The following is an 18,888-nucleotide window of genomic DNA, read 5'->3' as shown; positions in this document are numbered from 1 at the left end:
GAAGATTAATCCTGGCTTATTAATTGTGAATGCTGCCCTGGTTTGGAGTCAAATACATCTCAAAGTAACTTCTTTACCATCCATTTCTTTACCTTCAGGTTATTCATCTTATATTTCAGTATTTAAAGATGTTGCAAAAAAATGGACCAGAGAAAAGGTATTTACCTATTTTTTAAAATGTTATGACTTTGCTAGTCATTTCTTATTTTGTATTTAATACATTTTCAGTACATATTGTAACCAATGCTGTAAATAAGAAAAGTTTAAGAATGCATATTAAACATATTAATCTTCAAATCAAATCATCAGGTTTTGTATATCAAATCAAATCAACATATGCAAGATGTACAGTAATAGTGTTTGAAATGTGGAGGATAATCTCTTTGACAGCAGTAATAAACAATGGTATGTAAATGATTATATAAGGTTTCATATTAATAAGGAATAGATCTCTAAATGGCATTCCTTCCAACAAAAGTTAGATTTCATTTGATGTAAGTGTTAGTCATCTGTTCAAAACCATAACATCTGTCTCTATTTCTCATATCCTACAAGAATGACAGTTAGGAAGAATACATATAGTCCTCAACTTACAATAATTAATGCAGTGATTTACTTAACAACAGTGACAAGGAAGTAAAATGGGATAAAATCACTTAACAACTGTCTCACTTAGCAACAGAAATTTTGAGCTCAATTATGGGCAGAAGTTCAAGGATTACCTTATCTTTCTGATGTGTAGATTTAAGGTCCAAGAATAGTGCAACTACTACAAATACTGTTGAGAATGTTTGAGATTGTAGTCCAAACATTTCAAAGATTCCCCAAGATGGGAAACAGCTGTTCTATGTGGTAATGGTCAGAATTTATTTTTGTTTTGCAGAATATGGGAAGAGATTAAGAAGATTGAAGCTAATGAATTTTGTTTCCAGGAACAGGTATATGTTTGCTTCCAGTATCCAATATGCCTGCAGTATCACTGGAAATATTGGCACATTATTTTAGATAATGGAATTCAAATGATTCTACTGTGAATTGTGATATGTTTCAATGCTAAGTTTTAAGAAGCTTTAATCTTTTGACTTTATTATTTCTTCATTGTGTTTTCCATATCTCCAGACAGACCCAATTGAGTTTGTAGAAAACATATGTGAAAATATGCACCTCTTTGAAAAGGAAGACCTGCTAACAGGAGATCAACTACTGATTGAATATAATGCTGAAGTAAGTAGAGCCCACATGTGTCTGAAAAAAAGTGAAAGGAAAATCACACCTTTTCCACTCTGATGCCATCCAGATATATGATTGCAATTCTTAGAATTCTATAAAAGCTTACAATAGCTCAGAAGTCTAGATTTTGTAGATTGAAGGCATCTAGATGGCCTCAGCTGAGGAATTTACTCTAGAAACATTAACACTAAGTGTTTGCTTAGTTAAAATATTTGTGTACATTTCCTGATCCAAAATGTAGTGAAGCTTCTTTAAAGTGTAACTCTAATGGCAATGGTAAGATTTTATTTTTATTTTATAGGTAAATACAACCACACTCCTAACCAATCAGCCAGTGAGTTTCAATGGGTTGATAATATCCCATAATAATTTCCCATAATAATTCTTATGTCATGGCATTAAAAAAGTCAGTTTAAGAATCAAGAGGCAACTTTTATGAAAAATTAACTAACAGAGAATGGATTGATTTATTCTTTTATATTTGCAGATCATTGCTGATGCCCTTAATCATCTCACTCCTGAAAAAGTAAACATCTTCCTCTTATCTCCTTCCCACGAGGGACAATGCACCAAGAAAGAAAAGTGGTTTGGGACACAATATTGTCTGTTAGGTAAAGTGGCCATTTGTGTTATTACTGGCTTGTAACCATGTGCTTCAAAACATCTCAGAGCAAAGATGTTACAAATGGAGCAATTTGCTGCATTAAATTTCATATGAATTGTTTAGTTACAAGAATTTTCCTTGTAAGAATCCAGAATTCAGCGTTTTCATTTTATTCATATGGCATGGAACATGGTAGCTCTTGCTGTCTTGTGGCATTGGCCATGCCGACTGTGTCCTGTCTCAGTTTGTGAACATACACATGCAGACACAGTTTCTATGGTGTTAAGCAGATAATAGTAGACAATACCATAAATCAGAGTCTGTACAAAGAGAGCTTATCAGAATAATTCCGTTTGAAGTTTAAGCAGCAAGAGAGTGATCCAAATACAATCCATAAACCAGAGTGCTGAGTCTAGCAGTCAGCCAATTCAAAAGTCAAGGGTTCAAGAGTAAGTAAACACAGAAGCAAAAGTCACAAACTATGATTAAATAATGAAATTAGATTATATGAAAACAAAGTAAAAGTTTTGAAATTTGGGAAACATAAAATTGACAGCTTCCTTCTTTTCCTGGGTGTTTCTGGTATTAAAAGAGTCTAGCTGTCCTCAGAAAGGGAGGGTTGTATGCACAATTTGGAAAGCTTATAGAATTAAAATTGAGAAAACTAGAGATTGCTTGAGTCCATAGAACCAGTTGTTATGATTCTGCATAGTTCGTAGAACCAGCAAATCATGCCCCTGGCTGTCCCTGCCCCTCTCTGCCCATCCCTCCCCCTCCCCTCCCCACCCAGTCCGTCGTTATTGCGCATGCATGACATTGCGGGCATGCCCAACATCACTGACTGTATTCTTCCTGCCCAGTCACTCCTTAAGATCTTTCTTTCTTTGTCTTCCTCCCAACGATCAGCTGTTCCTCGCTATCTTACTGCTTCGCCTAGGAGGTTTCCCTGAGGCCCAGGAGGCAAAAAAAATGGAGCGGGGGGGTCTGCAAAAAACCCAGTCACATGGCCACACCCATCTAGCCACTCTCACCTAGCCATGCCCACAGAACCAGTAGTAAAAATATTTGCATCCCACCCCTGCTTGGGTTTAATTTAAGCTAAATTCTGTGCACCACTGAATCTAAGACTAATTCTTGTCTTGAAGTACTCTCTACTAAATCATTCATTCTGAGTTGTGTTACATTCACAGACATTGAACCATATTGGAGCAAATTGTGGAACAGTGATTTCCCTCTCAATCCAGATTTACATCTGCCACAAGAAAATAAATATATAGGTTAGTACTACAACCACATGGCCTTGTTCAATTTAATAGCATTCTTATTATGGCACTGGGTTAAACCATTAACCCACCACTTGTACACATTGGTTGCTCTAATATCTTTTGGGGATCAAGGACTATAAATATAATAAATAAAATAACAAATAATAGACTTGGATACATCAGCCAAGATTTTCTTTTTTTTCCCCTAGTACTTCCCACTCTACGTTTATGGGGCTCAGATTTTTTTCAAAAAAGTTTTTCTTCAACTAATCTAAACCTCAGGTTTTAATGTTTTTGCCTGAAAATGGTAGGAAATTATGAGTGAATTTTGGCAATTATAGTCAGAACTTTAGGAGGTAATTATAGAAGTTTGCATGTCCAAAGATTCATGCAAAGGTTATGAAGATTATATGCAGCAATCTAGCAGGCAACTAAATCCACGAATAAATATTATCTTCAGTATTATAATTTTCCACTTTTATCCCCTATTTTAGCCACAGATTTCTCTGTGAAAGAAACAAGTATTCATGCTCCAGAATATCCTACCAAAATAATAAACACACGTGAAGGGTGTCTATGGTACAAGGAAGACAATAAATTTGGTGTCCCCAAAGGTAAATTGTATAACTATAAATGATTACATCTATGGAAAAGATATAGTAAGATATCTCATCAAGGTATTAATGTTCTTTAATTAATTGCTCAAAGCAATCAGCACTTTGGAAAGCTCTTTGTCATGGAAAATCTCCTCACTGCATCCTTTGGGGAAACATGTGAAAAAAACTTAGGATAAATATTTAACAAGAAGGTGATTTAAGGTAAATCTACCCAAAGAATTGACATATTTAAAGTGCATTTGTTTCATATACATTGTTGAAACAACCATTTTGTTCAAATGAAATTAAAAGCTGTGGTTAACAATCAGTTCCACCCATTTATTAGTATTTATTGGGGGGTGATGCTGGGCTTAGGGAAGTTTGTTTATGTGTGTCTGTCTGTCTGTCTTCTCTTTTCTGTCTTTTTCCCTCCCCCTTATCCGTCTCTCTGTCTCTGTCTCTATGTCTCTGTGTCTCTGTGTCTATCTCTGTGTCTGTCTCTCTCTCTGTGTTTCTCTGTCTTTGTCTCTCTCTCTGTCTCTCTCTGTCTCTCTCTCTCTCTCTCTTACACACACACACACACACAAAAGACACAGACAGACAGAGAGACAGACACAAACACATTAAGATGATCAAGGGAATGAAGATCTTCAAGTCTGGTCACCACTAAAAATGATGGTTTCAGAAAGCACAAATTTGTGATGTTTAATCTAACTAAACAATCCACAATTGGTGTAGAAGAAATTTCAGTGACACTTTAAAAATATAGATGTATGTACATAGTCATCACAATTTTTATATTCTTATTGCTTTTCCAACTGATTCATTTTTTTTTCTCCAGGATTTATCTGTTTCTACCTGGTATCACCAATAATATTACAGTCTGCATTGAAGTAAGCATTTTTATAATTGACTGGTTGTATTAGTTTTTTAAAAATGATAAAAGATTTCACTGTACTGTTAGGTTTCAATAACACATATACACCCTTGTATGAAGTAATTTAGATTTGCCTTGATTGAACAAAGATCTTGAAGCAGAATACTGGATTCAGGATTGGTGCAATGTTCACCAAAGCCTTGAGATCTGAAGATCTTTCAGTACATGGAAAGGGGGCTTCAGGTTGCATGGCTTTGAGATTGTCCTCAGCATTTTCCAGAGCTATGTACTCTGGAAGGACCTTTACCAAGCAATCAGGAAAAGGCTCCATATTTGCTAGCTTCAGTGCACACTGTGTGATTCATTGAAGTTGCTGATCTGGAAGAACCTCAACAAGTATTAAGATTACTACTTCAGGCACAGAGAGCCAGTAATCCTATGCCATTTGTTAAAGTCAACCAGCCTGGAAGCCCTTTGACCAATGTTGCAAAAGAAGGTTGAGAGATGCTTTGTTCTGCAGAATTTACCAAAGACACCTCTCAGTTTTTATTTTATAGTCTTTTTTTTCTAGAGTGATTGAAAGATCACTTGAATCTTTATTGAAGCGAAGCCATCGCTCCAAAGTTTTGCACTAGAATGCATAAAAGCAATCAAAATTGTTTCTATACCTTAAATTCACTCAGTATATCTTGAAGAGAGAAAAAGCTCATAAATGTAAAAATGTCTGTAATTTTGGAAAATGACTGGATTATCTATTTTTCCCATTGCAGTTTCATTCTTCCAAACAGATTATGTCGAAGGGAAATTTTCTATTTCTCCCGTAAAACATGAAGACATGACAACTCTGCCATTTCAACTTATGTTAATTCACTTTATTTTCCCCTTAACCAGCATGGTGCTATTTGATACTTTTGTCAGCATCCTCAGCCATAACCTTGCCGAACCAGCATATGAAGCTGATGTTGCTCAGTTGGAATATAAAGTGATGGCTAAAGAGCATGGCTTGACCATTAGAGTGAAAGGCTTTAACCACAAACTACCTGTGAGTGATCCTTACTTCTTCATAATCTACTTCCATTACAGTGACTGTATATATTTTTAAAAAATGATGATCACCAGAACAACTTATCTGAAATGAAAGCGTATAAGACATGGAAGTTCAGGTAGTCCTCAACTTATGACCATTTGTTTTATGACTGTTCGGAGTTACAGTGGCCTAGGACAGGCATTTTATGGCCATGAAGTGCTTCCAGCTATTGTAAAATATTCCTTCTCCTTTAATCCTTTGGCTAGGTTTTGGGTGCTTGGCAATCCTATTCTTCTCTTCAAGGGGCAGATTCAGGTTTTGGAAAGTTTGTGAGGCCTATTAGAAGCTGGTTTAATTTTACAGAATATAGCCTTTCTAATATTGGACTACATTTAATTTTCTTTGTTCCACCTCCTTTAACTGAACATCAAAGATGCTAGATTTTAGATCCTTCACTATCTAGTATATAGACTGATATGCTTGTGCTTTGGACCAAGAGTTGTGAAATGTTTAATGTGGTATCTTTAGTCTTTTATTTCATAAAATGTTTTTCTACTTGAATTTTACTTTTCTTTCTAGTTGCTGTTTCAGTTGATAATCAATAATTTATCTGAATTGAAGATCACACCTTCAAACTTTCAGATAATAACAGAACAGCTGAAAAGGTCATATTTTAATTATCTCATCAAAACAGATACACTGGCCAAGTGAGTGTTTTTAAGTTTTAACTTCATGGGGAAAAATGACCATGTTGGGGTTTAATTGTATAAATTCACTACAACAAAAACAAAATAAATAACAAAACTAGTTTCAAGCCTATGAGTTTTAAAGTTGTGTGCTAGTGGCTAAATTCATAGATGATATGGGCAATCAATAACTTTCCCCAGGCTAGAAGAAACATTTGGCCTTGAATTAACAAACCAGAAGATGCACTTCAAACATTAGAACCAAGGTCATAAATGTGAACAATAACTGAACAAAAACTAGATTTGATTTTCTTTAATTAAAAGTATATTCAGGCAATTAGTTTCCATTAATGTATGACCTGTCATATGCCTAATTGTTTGTCACATCAAGGCTGTCACAAATTGGAAAATTTTAGAAAGGTTTTGAACAATGTTATCCAATGTTTTAGAGTAGAGAAATGTGAGTGCACATTATGCAGCTTCTGCTATGGAGGTGCACTTTCTCTAGCATTGGAACCCAATATTCTGCTTGGCCTTCATATGAGTAAGTCACTGTTCACATACAGAAGTTCCATGTGTTTGGTGGTGGGACACTGGGAGAGGAGTGGAAGCAATCTTGCCTCAATACCTAATTGAACAATATGTGAATGGAGTTTGATTATTACGGCGCTTTCAGCATTTAAAAAAAACTAAGAATCCAGAATTAATACACATTTACTGATACATCTTCATTTTGGAATTTTCAGAGACATACGACTATCAATATTGGAGCATGGCAGATGGTCATTAATAGAGAAATACCAAACTTTAATTAATGGTATTTCTATAGAATCCCTGACAAAATTTGTGGGTGCTTTCAAATCAAACCTGTGGATAGAAGGACTCGTCCAAGGAAATTTTACGCAAAATGTGAGTAGAAAATCCATTTAGATATGGGATGGTGAAGGTCATCAGCTGGTACCAAGAATTAGGATTCCCTAACTTTTATAGCCTTTTAGAACCTATTGTTCTACTAGATATTTATTAAGTGATAAATCTTTTATAATAATAAATCCCATCTTTATTTATAACTTGTATTTTATTATTTTATTTGATTTTATTATTGATCCTGAGAGGCTCAGGGCTGACTCAGCCTTCCATCCTTCCAAAGTCAGTATAAAATGAGGACCCAGATTGTTGGGCGGCAATATGCTGACTTCGCAAACAAATTTAATAAATAAATAAAAATAATGAAGTCAATATTATAGAATACATTTTCTCATATAGCTTTATTAATCTAGCCTATAGTCTTGGAGTTTCTTGATAATCCTTGATACAAAAACTGTTTAATATTAAGACAAAATCACTTTGCCTATGTTTTTTTTTCAAATTTATTACCTTCCACAATTTGTCTCTTAGGAGTCAAAGGAGTTTATGAATTATGTCTCTGGGTAAGTATTGCAATTGGATTCTCCCTAGTGAATAAAAGACATCGCTTTTTTCCATAACTACATGGTAGTTAGCATTATTTTCACAACACTAAACCATAATTTGCATTGGAAACTTAAGTCTTTATAGTTACCAACCTTTTTAGTATACGTTTAGTACAGTTGTGTTGTATTATTTATTTATTAGGGTTGTATGCCGGCCATCTTGGAGGCATTCGTTTAAGAACACCTGCATTATTATAGTGTTTGTTTAAATCTCTATATTTAAAATCTCTATTTTTAAAATTATTTTCTACCAATTATCTTAATTAGCAAAACAAGTTTTGAAATTCCAGATTTTTTTTTTCTTACTATAAAAATTATGTATTATTTAATGTCAACTTGCATTAAATTAGACCAACTTGGCCAATTTAAAATTCCAGCATAATTTTCATACTAAAGCCATCTACTGTTTCCATGAGCTTTTGCTATATGTCAGCAAAGTAGATTCCACATCACCATAGCAGGGAGGTTTGCTGAATCAAATCCTGCATTGCATTTATTATTCAGCAAAGATGGTTCAGACATCCCATTCTAATATTTGGAAGCAAAGAGACCTCATTGTGGTCTACAACTACAAAGGGCATTGTGGAAGGTATAAACACACCTTTGATTATGACCTTTGTCAGACGACATAGCAATGCAACTGTAGGGCTAGGTCTTTTGAAGACTGATATGGGCTAAGAGACAGGACCCAACAGAGCAAATTGAGGAAAACTGATCTATTCTGCCAATGTAGCTGAAACTCAGGTTGCATACAGGAAACCCCCAAAGCACCTTCTCAGTCCTTAAGAGTGACAGCAGGTCAAAAGCCAGACTACTGAAAGATGCAGAATATTGAGATTGCAGGAAAATGCAGTCTTTCTTCCTTGGGAATAGAAACTTAGGAGGTTTTTTAGAACTGCTGTTGAACAAACCAGATTTCTGAAATTCTAAACAACAATGGCAGACTGAGTGCTATAGCTTGCCGTTAGAAAATGACCCACTGCTAAAATATGAATATTTTGTGTTATCCTCTGTTAGAACTTTTCCCTGTATCTGCAACTACTTGGAATCAAATTGGTTTGTATTTTTCTGCTGGTTTGACTTGAATTTTGGACCTACAATGCATCTTACTTCTGCCTCATTCCTTGGTTGCATTTTCAAAGCAAGTTTTGTTTACCTACCGATGTACCGATTCTTTGGCAGGAAAAAGATGCTTTCTAAGTCCTACAAACTCCTATACTGGTAAAGGAAAATATTCGTAGATGAAGGTTGAAATGAGGGGTCCTTTGTGCTTTCTGAGCTTGGTTGTTTTCTTGCAGATGTTTCATTACCCAAACTAGGTAACCAGTGCATTGATGACTTATCTAGTTTGGGTAATGAAACATCTGCAAAAAACCAACCAAGCTCAGAGAGCATGAAGGTCCCCTTGTTCTTTGAGGATGCTGTGATTATTCACCTGTCAGTGAAAAAAATGAGATATCAAAAAGCATAATCAGGGAGTTGGACTGCTTTTTTTAGGGAGATTTTAGTATGGAGAATAATTTTTCCATATAAGCTGCTTTGTTTGTTTGTTTGTTTTGTCTCCTTCCTTCTCCAGAAAATTGCAGTTCCGTCCTCTAATACACCCGTGTCCCATTCAGTTCCGAGTGATGGAGTTGCCTAATAGTCACATCCTATGTAAAGTTAAATCTCTTCACGTTGGGGATGCAAACACTGATGTCACAGTCTATTATCAGGTGAATTTTATCTCAGGATTTGCAATGGATGATAAGCTGTATAATTATTTATATCATGTTATTGTGCTTCTTAGGCTGTTTTATCATGTGGTAATTTTTTAAAGTGATACTTGTACCATTTTATTTTTGTCTTTTAGTCATAAATAAAAAGTATAGCATTGAATGAAAATAATACATTCATATAATAGTTTATCCTATAGTTATATTCTATTTTTGAGTTTTTAAGGAGAATATTATTAACATCACAATAGTTACCTTCTTACTGATTCCATATACCTATCCCACATTTCTTAGTCTGTTACTGAAATAATTTATAACTGGAAACTCCTTATAGTTTTACATGAGGCAAAAAATGCACTTACTGTATAATTTGTGGGTATGGTGATTTAAAAAAAATGGATAGCAAAAAAAAAAGAGTTTATTTGCAACCAAAAGTAAGAGATAATTTTGTAATTGTATTTATATTTGCTGCAAAGGAAAGTGAAAGCTTCTTTTTTCTATTTCTTTTGAAGCATAAAATGACATTATTAAGGAAAGGGTAGAAAATAAGGTTTTTGAATGAGTGATTGTCAAATAGAGCAAGGAGAGGGTGTCAGAAAAAAAAGAACCCCCAAAACCATGATGGTGATAGAAACCAGTAGTAATAGATTAGATAGATTACCAGGAGTAATCAAGACTTTGTATCTTTTTTTTACATGTGTTAACTGCAAAAAAGGGGGTCTTTAGTCAAACATTTATAGCCATCAATGTGACGTTTTCAACTTGCCCCATGGATATCTTTTGACATCACTGTTGTCAAACACTGCCAGTCTTTTTCTCCCAATCCCTTCCTTCAAATGGAAAATGTGAGCATTGCAAACAAAAAATAAAATAGTTTAACCAAGATGATTGGCGGCTTTGGTGATCCCGTGATCTGAGTTCTTTAGCAAAACTAAGGGCAAGAATATATTAAAAGCATTCTTATAGTATCTTTTCATTACATTTTGAAATAAATACCATATACCTAGGCAAATCATTAACCTACTATTATCTAAATTTTTAGACTGGAGCTAAGAAATTAAAAGACTATACACTCACAGAACTGCTTGTGGTAAGCTCTAAGTGCCTATAACTTTAAAAACTAATGCCTGAGTTTGTTCCTTCGGCTTCCTCTTTCTTATCCGTCCTGGTGTGCATAAATTTTAATTTATAAGATGAAGGAAAGACTATTGTATTTTTTCAACTGCTTTGTAAGCTCTTTCACCAGTTCTTAGTTGTAATTTAAAAGTGTACTTCTTATCATCCTCACCTTTATATCTCTCATTCTAAACATTATAGAAGCAATTTTGTCAATCTATGGTGAAATAAAATCAGGAGTTTGATAGCACTTTTTCCAGCTAGCAAATTTTATTAAAATGAACAACATACCTTGAGCTGAAGTTCACTTTATCCAATGCAACAAAAGCTTATCCCTTTTAATAAAAAATTGTTACTTAGCAAAAGTGCTATCAGCTTCTTCATGTAATTCTAGATACGTTTCAAAAGAAAGACACAATTGTACAGTTTTCAGCCTCAGTGGTGCAGAGTGCTGTACTGCAGGCTACTTCTGCTGACTATCAGCTGCCTGCAATTGGGCAGTTCAAATCCCACCAGGCTCAAGGCTTACTCAGCCTTCCATCCTTCTGAGGTGGTAAAATGAGGACCCAGATTGTTGGGGGCAACATGCTCTGTAAAACTGCTTAGAGAGGGATGTAAAGCACTACATAAGTCTAATTACTATTGCTTTTTTAATATCTTCTCCCCTTTATAAGGAAAAAAAAACAGAATTATGCAGTGGCATGTATAATTTTATAAATATATGAGTTAAGCAGACTACAGTATTTCACTTCTAACTCTGTGAAATTTCAGATGCACATGGAGGAACCATGCTTTGATTTCCTGAGGACCAAGAATACACTGGGGTGAGTTTTCCACTTCTAGTCTTGTGGAAGTATCTGATCATAGACAGTAGTTTTTATATCTATAGCGTTGGTTCCTCTTTCTTCCTCCCTGTACCTTTCTATCTAAATATAAACATACAGAACAGCCTTTTATATTAAACATGATGTATTTCTGCATTTTTGCAAGATTTTTCACTCTCCAAATAATACCTTTGGAGGCAAAATAATTATCAAGATAATTAGCATAGCATATAATTGACAGAAATTAAGAAAAATGTTTTAAGACATAGATGGACACACCTTTATCCAATTGAGTCATTTCAAAAGCTACTTGCAACCAATGTACATCTGTCTCTGGTATACTTTCTGGGAGGGAAGGAAGGAAGGAAGGAAGGAAGGAAGGAAGGAAGGAAGGAAGGAAGGAAGGAAGGAAGGAAGGAAGGAAGGAAGGAAGGAAGGAAGGAAGGAAGACTTTTTTATGTAAGATTAGTGGGAAAACCCCAAAATAACAGTTATTAATTAGGAAACAATGTGAAAACCTAATTATTCCCTTCCTAAACTGTAATCTATCCATGTTTAACTTAAAAGTAAGTTCATCTGAAATGACTGCTTTTAAACAACAAGTCTATAAGATCATTGTTTCTTCAATCCTGTCTTGCTGGCTGGGGAATTCTGGAAGCTGAAGTCCTCCTCACATCTTAAAGCTGCCAAGATTGAAAAATACTGCTATAAAGTATTTCCCTACTCCCACTTTTGAAGGGCAGATTTAAAAAATGCCATAACTCTGGTTTTAGGCTTCCCACCATCCCATCTGTGAATTAGGTCCTTCCTTAATGAATAAATTTGCCATCCTGGATATTAGCCGAGAATAAGCAATACCTAACAAAATGTCTTCTAGCCTGGTACCTTTTAGAAGTTTGACATTGCAACCTCAATGGGGATGATCTAACATTGGAGAAAGAATCCAGGGACAGCTAGACTTAATCCCACTGATCGAGTGGGCCATCACTGTCTCTCCCTTGAAGTCTAAGAAATAGATAGGCTTTGGTGAAATCACTACTTCAAGGCTATAACTCTAGTAAATCACTGAATGTTGGCTTCCATGAAGTTTCAATAAGCATATGGAAGAATGGGTTTAATAGGAAAATGAATGTATATTAATACATCCTAATTAATAGTCTGCATAAAATGACTTCTGATTCTGGATATTGTTCTGTTCATTTGCTTTAGTTACCATGTCTACCCTGCTACAAGAAATACTTCTGGGATCCTGGGTTTTTCTGTTACCGTAACAACACAGGCAACCAAATATAAGTAAGTCTCTCTTTTTTCATAGCAAGTAAATGTTGTATTATTGTTTCCATCTTACAACTCTATGAGTTCTGGAACTCTTAATAGCTAATCATCCTTGAAAAACTCTGACATGTTTAAAACTGCTAATTCTCCATTACAAATGTTTCTGCTGCTTTCTTTTAAAGCTGAGAGGTTTAATGTATTTGCTGCGATATATTTCCAAAACAAGCCTACCTACTTAAATTGTCTGACCTATAAAGAGACAGGAATGCCTGTCTAATTTATGGCCAAGATCCAGATACATTAAAACGAAAGTTACTGGTTCATAGCAGTTACTAAATTAAACTCCACAGCATACCTTCACTGAATTTTAGCTGGATTAGGATTTTTCTAAAAATGAAATTTGACTTTAGCTTGACATAACAAAAACTGACATTATCTTATACTGCCCTAAAGTTCATAAATTACTTTCAAATATACATGTCAGCCTTAATTTTTTTGCATCATCAATTTAGAAGATCTGGGGGTAGCGTATTTCCATGTTATCTAGACAACAACCAAGCATATTGCAGGGAACTTTAATTTGAACTAGGGAGACGGCAAATCTTTCTGAGAAAATTCACTACTATTATCACTCTCTTTTTTAAATAAAGAAGGATCTTTATATGTGCATAAATATTTATGCATGCACACACAAACACAGAGAGAGGTGTCCTTTTAAGGACAACCCAGGGTTTTTAAAAATAAATGCTTCATGAAAGAGAGTTGAACATTCACCAGAAAAAGAAATGATTATTGTTTAGAAATACTAAAGTGCAGCCTTAGACACGCAGCTTTTCAATATGCAAATTGGGTTCTATTGAGAACGTAAGAGTTGCCAAGGACTTGCTTAAAACTTGCCAAGAAGAGACAAGCAAATAATTATTGGTCTCTCAGCTGGATATTATTTTCTAAAAGTAAACTATTTTTTTTCCCCTATTTTTAGTCTTGATACAGAATGTATTAAGATTTATAGCAACACAAAAGGGAAAACAAGAATACAGTTAGTCTCAATTACAATAATCCATTGGGTTCAAAGTTAAAATGCTTGCTGACAAAAGTGATTTATGACAATTTTTCACATTTGTGACAGTTACAACCTTCGCATGGTCACCTGATCAAAATTCAGGCATTTGGCAACAGATTCATATTTATGACAGTTGCAGTGTCCGGGAATCATGTGACTTTCTGACAAGCAAAGTCAATGGAGAGTCCAAAGTTACTTAACAACTGGGCTACTAACTGAACAACTGCAGCCATTGCAAGGAAGGTTGAAAGAAAGGGGAAACTTCACTTAATAAATGTCTCACTTTGCAACATAAATTTTGGGCTCAGTTGTGGTCGTAAGTCAAGGACTACCTGTGTTTTGATGGAAAATAAAAGGTGGGTAACCAGTTTAGTAGAGATGGTCATCTTCCTTGCCCTTTCAACAGATGGAAGGAATAATTTCACTGGGGAAAATGGCTGAAACCTAATTTTCATTCAACTCTGATGAGTGTCTGATGCCCATCATGGCTTATCTCCCTTAATACAATTGGGATTACCTAAATTCAAATCAATCTATTTGTGAAAAAAATCAGCCATTCGGGTATTCGGACAACAGGAGACACATGAACAATAAATAGGAACTTTATTATGGAGCTTTTGCAAAAGGGAATTCTGCACTTATGGCCACAGAAGACATGTTTCCTAGGAGGGCTGGGGTGTATATAGTTTCAAATATACAGTCTCTGCCCCTTTCCGGGTTCACAATGTATCTCCCTGCACAACATCCCTATTATTGTAGCATACTATCCGTTTCCTCATCCCGTTTACCCATTTCCAGTAATCTCCATCATCAACATGACACTGGACAGGATGACTTGCCAAATATACAACCTTTATACAAATCAGTAGAGAATTCTTACATAATATTCCAGTAAATTATCTTAGATTAACACAGAGGTTAAAAATGGCATTACCATTGCTTTATATTTTTACAGGTATAATTTTACATATCACATTATTGCTTGGTTCCAATTTCTTCCAGATTCTCTACTGTGTAAATTTATTGGTTATGGGTGAGCATCTCATGATTAATCAAATACTTGCTGGCATTAAACACAACTTTGATCAGCTCTGAGTTACAGGAAAGGAGCCTCCACTAAAATCTAGAACTGGAACCTAGACAAGATTAACACTGCACAGGTGGCATTAAAAACATAGATCGCATTATCTCTTTTAAATTTTTTTTTTTAGCTCTGAATATGTTGACAAAAAAATAGAAGAATTCTTTGCACACTTTGAGGAAAAACTCCGGAATTTATCTGAAGAAGAATTTCTTGCTCAGGTATAGATTATATAAATGTATGATTTAGTTTATAGAAAGGTAACCTTATGCTCACCAGATATTTGTAGTTCAAACCTCATTAATTTTAGTTTACTTAATGGCAAGGGATGGTAGAAACTCTAATCTAAAATATCTAGACTAGAGGATGTCAAGTTACTTGCTCCTAGTTTAAATAGTACATTATTTTCAAGAAATTTGTAGCAGTCACCCTGGGTTGTCATAAGAACTCTCTAATTGCACAAATTAATGAATTAAATTTAATTCCAAGCAGATCATGTTCGTAGTATTGGTTGAGTTTATTATTCTGATATTGACACAATGTCCTAGAGAGGATTCATGACAATGGGGCCACTCTAGGAATATCCATTCCTGTCTGCTTAGTTGTCCTTACCCCTGTCCTGAGTGGCAATTGAGAGAAAAGAATATACATATTTTATTTTTAACTTCACTAGATTTCCTAGAGTCATTTTTGAAGCTGGGTAGTCTGGCAATTGACTAAATAAATATTTGCTTTTGCAAACCATAAGGAATACTATGTTTCACAGGTCTCTGCTTTAATCAAGCTTAAGCGCACAGATGACTCCCATCTTGGAGAAGAAGTAGACAGAAACTGGAATGAAGTGATTACTCAACAATATGTCTTTGATAGACTTGCCCGAGAGGTAATAAATGGAATGGATTCTTTCAAAATTTGTAAAGCTTTATGTAGGCAAATATGCATACATAGGCACACATGCTTTCACATACACTTTTTATAATTAAACCATAAAGGCAATCTGGTTTATAAATGAGCAAAAATGGAAAATTGAGACATTTTGTTTTGCTGGCCTAAAGGGACAGAATTGGAGTTTAAGTAGTTCCTGACAAATGGTGAAAAAATGGTTAAAATGGAAAGATAGGAGATCTAGACTTCTTAAAATCATGTTCTGGGAGAAAAATAAATACACAACTCATCACAAGTGTCAACGAACAGCTTGTTTTCCACATGAATATTATCTCATTGTAGGTCATGTGTGAGACAGCAGCAACTGAAGCCTTCAAAATCTCAAAAAGTGTTTAATGGGAAAAAGTCTTAAATGCAGCCTTCACTGCTGTATCTTTCTTTTTTAGCCAGGATTAGTGAAAATAAACATCAAGTCTGCCTTTCTACTCTTAACCCAGAAGGGTCTCTTCTGATCTATTATGCCTCTAATCCTCACATGTTTCTTTATTCCTCTTTTTGTTATATGTCAAAACTATGCATTTATGAGAGCCAATTCTTGGTCCCCAGGGTATTGCAAACATATAATTGTTGCAGAACAGGGATTTCAAAAGACAATTCCTGTACCAGGAATTTGTGCCTGTAGTATATTTTGATTATTCAAATTATAGGTTTTCATTTGGAAGTGTCCCTTAATGGACATGCTTAGGACTTCAACTCCAAGGTGATGCATAATATACAATAAAGATTTATTATAGTATTCAAAATGTGACAAAATAGAATAATAGCAGATTTTGGTTTTGATAAAAAGTTATTAAGTAACTTGAGAATCCATCCTTCTTCTACTATGAAATTACAAATAAAAAACATGACATTCTTAGGCATTTGCCACTTGGGAATTGACTGGCCCAAACTTTTAAACTTCACTAGATATACATAATACTGTTTTGGACATTTTTCCTCCTTAACAGCAGGCAAGTTTGATGAGCCTTGAACCATTTTTCAGTCCAAAGGAGAACGTGAGCTCCTTTTTCAGGAAGGAAGGAAGGAAGGAAGGAAGGAAGGAAGGAAGGAAGGAAGGAAGGAAGGAAGGAAGGAAGGAAGGAAGGAAGGAAGGAAGGAAGGAAGAGAAAGAAAGGGAGTACCTGAGGAAAAGACAGATGGAAAATTATCAAAAAGAGGGCCAACTTAGAATTAAGGAGAAATTTCCTGACAGTAAGAACAATTAATCAATGGAGCAGCTTGCCAAGTTGTGGGTGTTCAACATGGGAGGTTTTTAAGAAGAGATTGGGCAGCCATTTAGAGTGGTGTGGTGGCCTAGAGATGGAGCTCTCACTTCACAATCAGGAGGCTGTGAGTTTGATCTTAGGTAGAGGCAAACATTTATCTCTCTGGGCACAATGAGAATATATCTGATGAACAAACCTCTGCATTGGTGATAGGAAAGGCATCTGGCCATTAAACACTCTACTTGTTCCATCCAGTTGCCCAGACTCCACCCCGCAAGGGATTATGGGGTCATTAAAAGAAGATGATGATTGGGCAGCCATTTGTCCAGAATGGTTCAGGGAGAGAGGAGGAGGAGAAGCAGAAGGGGTAGGAAGAAACAACTTGCTTGGAAACCTATGCTAAAGAAAGTCTTGTAATGTTCCCATCTCAAATTTAGTACAGAATATATATGCATGGCTGATTGTTCTAGTTAAGACAAACTGATGGGATTGAAGTGGGCAGAGTGTTTCTTTTTTCAAATACTACTTCATGCTGTGTGAAAATCTCACTGCTGCGGGCTTCCTGCTTTCCTTTTCCCTATAAAATAAACAGTGCAAAATTACCATCTTCTGGACTTTTGTTTGAAGCATGCCTTCTGTTCTTATAAGGTAAACAACAAAATTGAGCCAAAGTGGTGATACGGTAAAATTTGCATATATTTGCTTGTTGATTCTACGGAATTCTGTTCTCTGTGGCTTATAGATTGTAGCACTGAAAAGTCTTAGTAGAGCCCAGCTGATTGACTGGTTCCTACATTGCAGGAGAAAACACAGGAGAGTGTTGAGCATCCATGTAAGTATTTCCAAAATCACTTACACACACTTAAGGAGAAGCAGAAAGAGAAATGAAAAAGCAAAAAAAATGATAGAAAGAAAATAGATTAAATTAACAATTCTGGTCTTCCGCATTTTAGGATTCAACACCAGCTCCCACCTCCCTGTTAAGCAATCGATAAAAAAAATTTCCAACAAGGTTCTGACTAACCTTCAAATAGAAAAAAGATTCTCCATCTCTGTTTTTTTAAAAATAAATATTTTTGCCACCAGCAGAATGGAAATCATACACTACAAAGCTGCTTGCCACTTTTGCTTCTGTTTGCTTTGAAGTAAGCTGATTTGAGAGGGTGATTTGTCCTGTGTTTTCAGAATCTATATAACATGAAATCAATTTTTATTCACCTAAATTTAATGGTCCAGTTTGTAGTGTGTCTTTTGATTGTTCTCCAAAAACAAAAAAAATAAGAAAGCCAAGATTAAAATTTAAAAATATATGATTGTGGTTGCTGGACAACAGATTTTGATTACATTTTTTCATTCCAGATATTTGCTGATCTTAAACAACCATTTGATTTTTTTAATTTTCAGGTGACAGGCTATGGTAAACAAGAAGGAGATTTGAATGTTAGACCTATTTCCATTGTCCAAGAATCTACATTTAGCAGAGAACCTCAACTGACCTTTTTGCCTTCTTCTCCTCTGTTGAATATCCCCTATATAATGGACATTAGATCTTTCATCTCAACTCTTAACATTCTTCCTTATCACAAGATATTAAAGTAATCCACAAGATACTAAAATAAACTTTCATCAACTCATTCTCAAGCTTGCTGATGTTATGTTTTCACAGTCTGGTACCCACAAGTAATTTTGCAGACTATCCTGTTTGAGGAACTGAGGAAAACACAGGACAGAGAAATTCCATGTAATTTTTTTCACCATATCCTCAGTCTCTGTTTTCTTTTCATTTTTTTTCTCTGGGTTTCTTTTTCTGCTTCTTTTATGTTTGCATTCAGATTTCTTTTATTTTATTTTTTTCTTCAGGCTAAGTAGTTAGATTGTGCAAGTTATTGTTGCTGATGTTCTTAAAA

The 18,888-nt window shown here is 35.0% G+C and overlaps 1 protein-coding gene across 1 annotated transcript in view; it reads left to right on the top strand.

The window, feature by feature from the left end:
* LOC113438206 (nardilysin-like) overlaps nucleotides 1–18,580 on the top strand; it is a 42,138-nt gene extending 23,558 nt beyond the window's left edge. The window contains exons 13-31 of the mRNA XM_026703471.1: nucleotides 99–157; nucleotides 884–938; nucleotides 1,120–1,224; nucleotides 1,718–1,841; nucleotides 3,025–3,111; nucleotides 3,594–3,713; nucleotides 4,537–4,588; nucleotides 5,464–5,614; nucleotides 6,179–6,306; nucleotides 7,032–7,194; nucleotides 7,684–7,715; nucleotides 9,334–9,472; nucleotides 10,515–10,562; nucleotides 11,360–11,412; nucleotides 12,622–12,705; nucleotides 14,962–15,052; nucleotides 15,598–15,714; nucleotides 17,724–17,813; nucleotides 18,386–18,580. Coding sequence (XP_026559256.1) covers nucleotides 99–157; nucleotides 884–938; nucleotides 1,120–1,224; nucleotides 1,718–1,841; nucleotides 3,025–3,111; nucleotides 3,594–3,713; nucleotides 4,537–4,588; nucleotides 5,464–5,614; nucleotides 6,179–6,306; nucleotides 7,032–7,194; nucleotides 7,684–7,715; nucleotides 9,334–9,472; nucleotides 10,515–10,562; nucleotides 11,360–11,412; nucleotides 12,622–12,705; nucleotides 14,962–15,052; nucleotides 15,598–15,714; nucleotides 17,724–17,813; nucleotides 18,386–18,580 — 1,893 coding nt within the window. The remainder of the gene's footprint in view (nucleotides 1–98; nucleotides 158–883; nucleotides 939–1,119; nucleotides 1,225–1,717; nucleotides 1,842–3,024; nucleotides 3,112–3,593; nucleotides 3,714–4,536; nucleotides 4,589–5,463; nucleotides 5,615–6,178; nucleotides 6,307–7,031; nucleotides 7,195–7,683; nucleotides 7,716–9,333; nucleotides 9,473–10,514; nucleotides 10,563–11,359; nucleotides 11,413–12,621; nucleotides 12,706–14,961; nucleotides 15,053–15,597; nucleotides 15,715–17,723; nucleotides 17,814–18,385) is intronic.
* Nucleotides 18,581–18,888: the final 308 nt, after the last annotated feature.

The sequence above is a fragment of the Pseudonaja textilis genome, chromosome 3 (assembly GCF_049901715.1).
Source record: "Pseudonaja textilis isolate UNSWEBS1 chromosome 3, rPseTex1.2, whole genome shotgun sequence".
Classification (NCBI taxonomy): domain Eukaryota; kingdom Metazoa; phylum Chordata; class Lepidosauria; order Squamata; family Elapidae; genus Pseudonaja; species Pseudonaja textilis.
The sequence above is the reverse complement of the archived record's forward strand: the minus strand, read 5'-3'. Positions and strand labels throughout refer to the sequence as shown.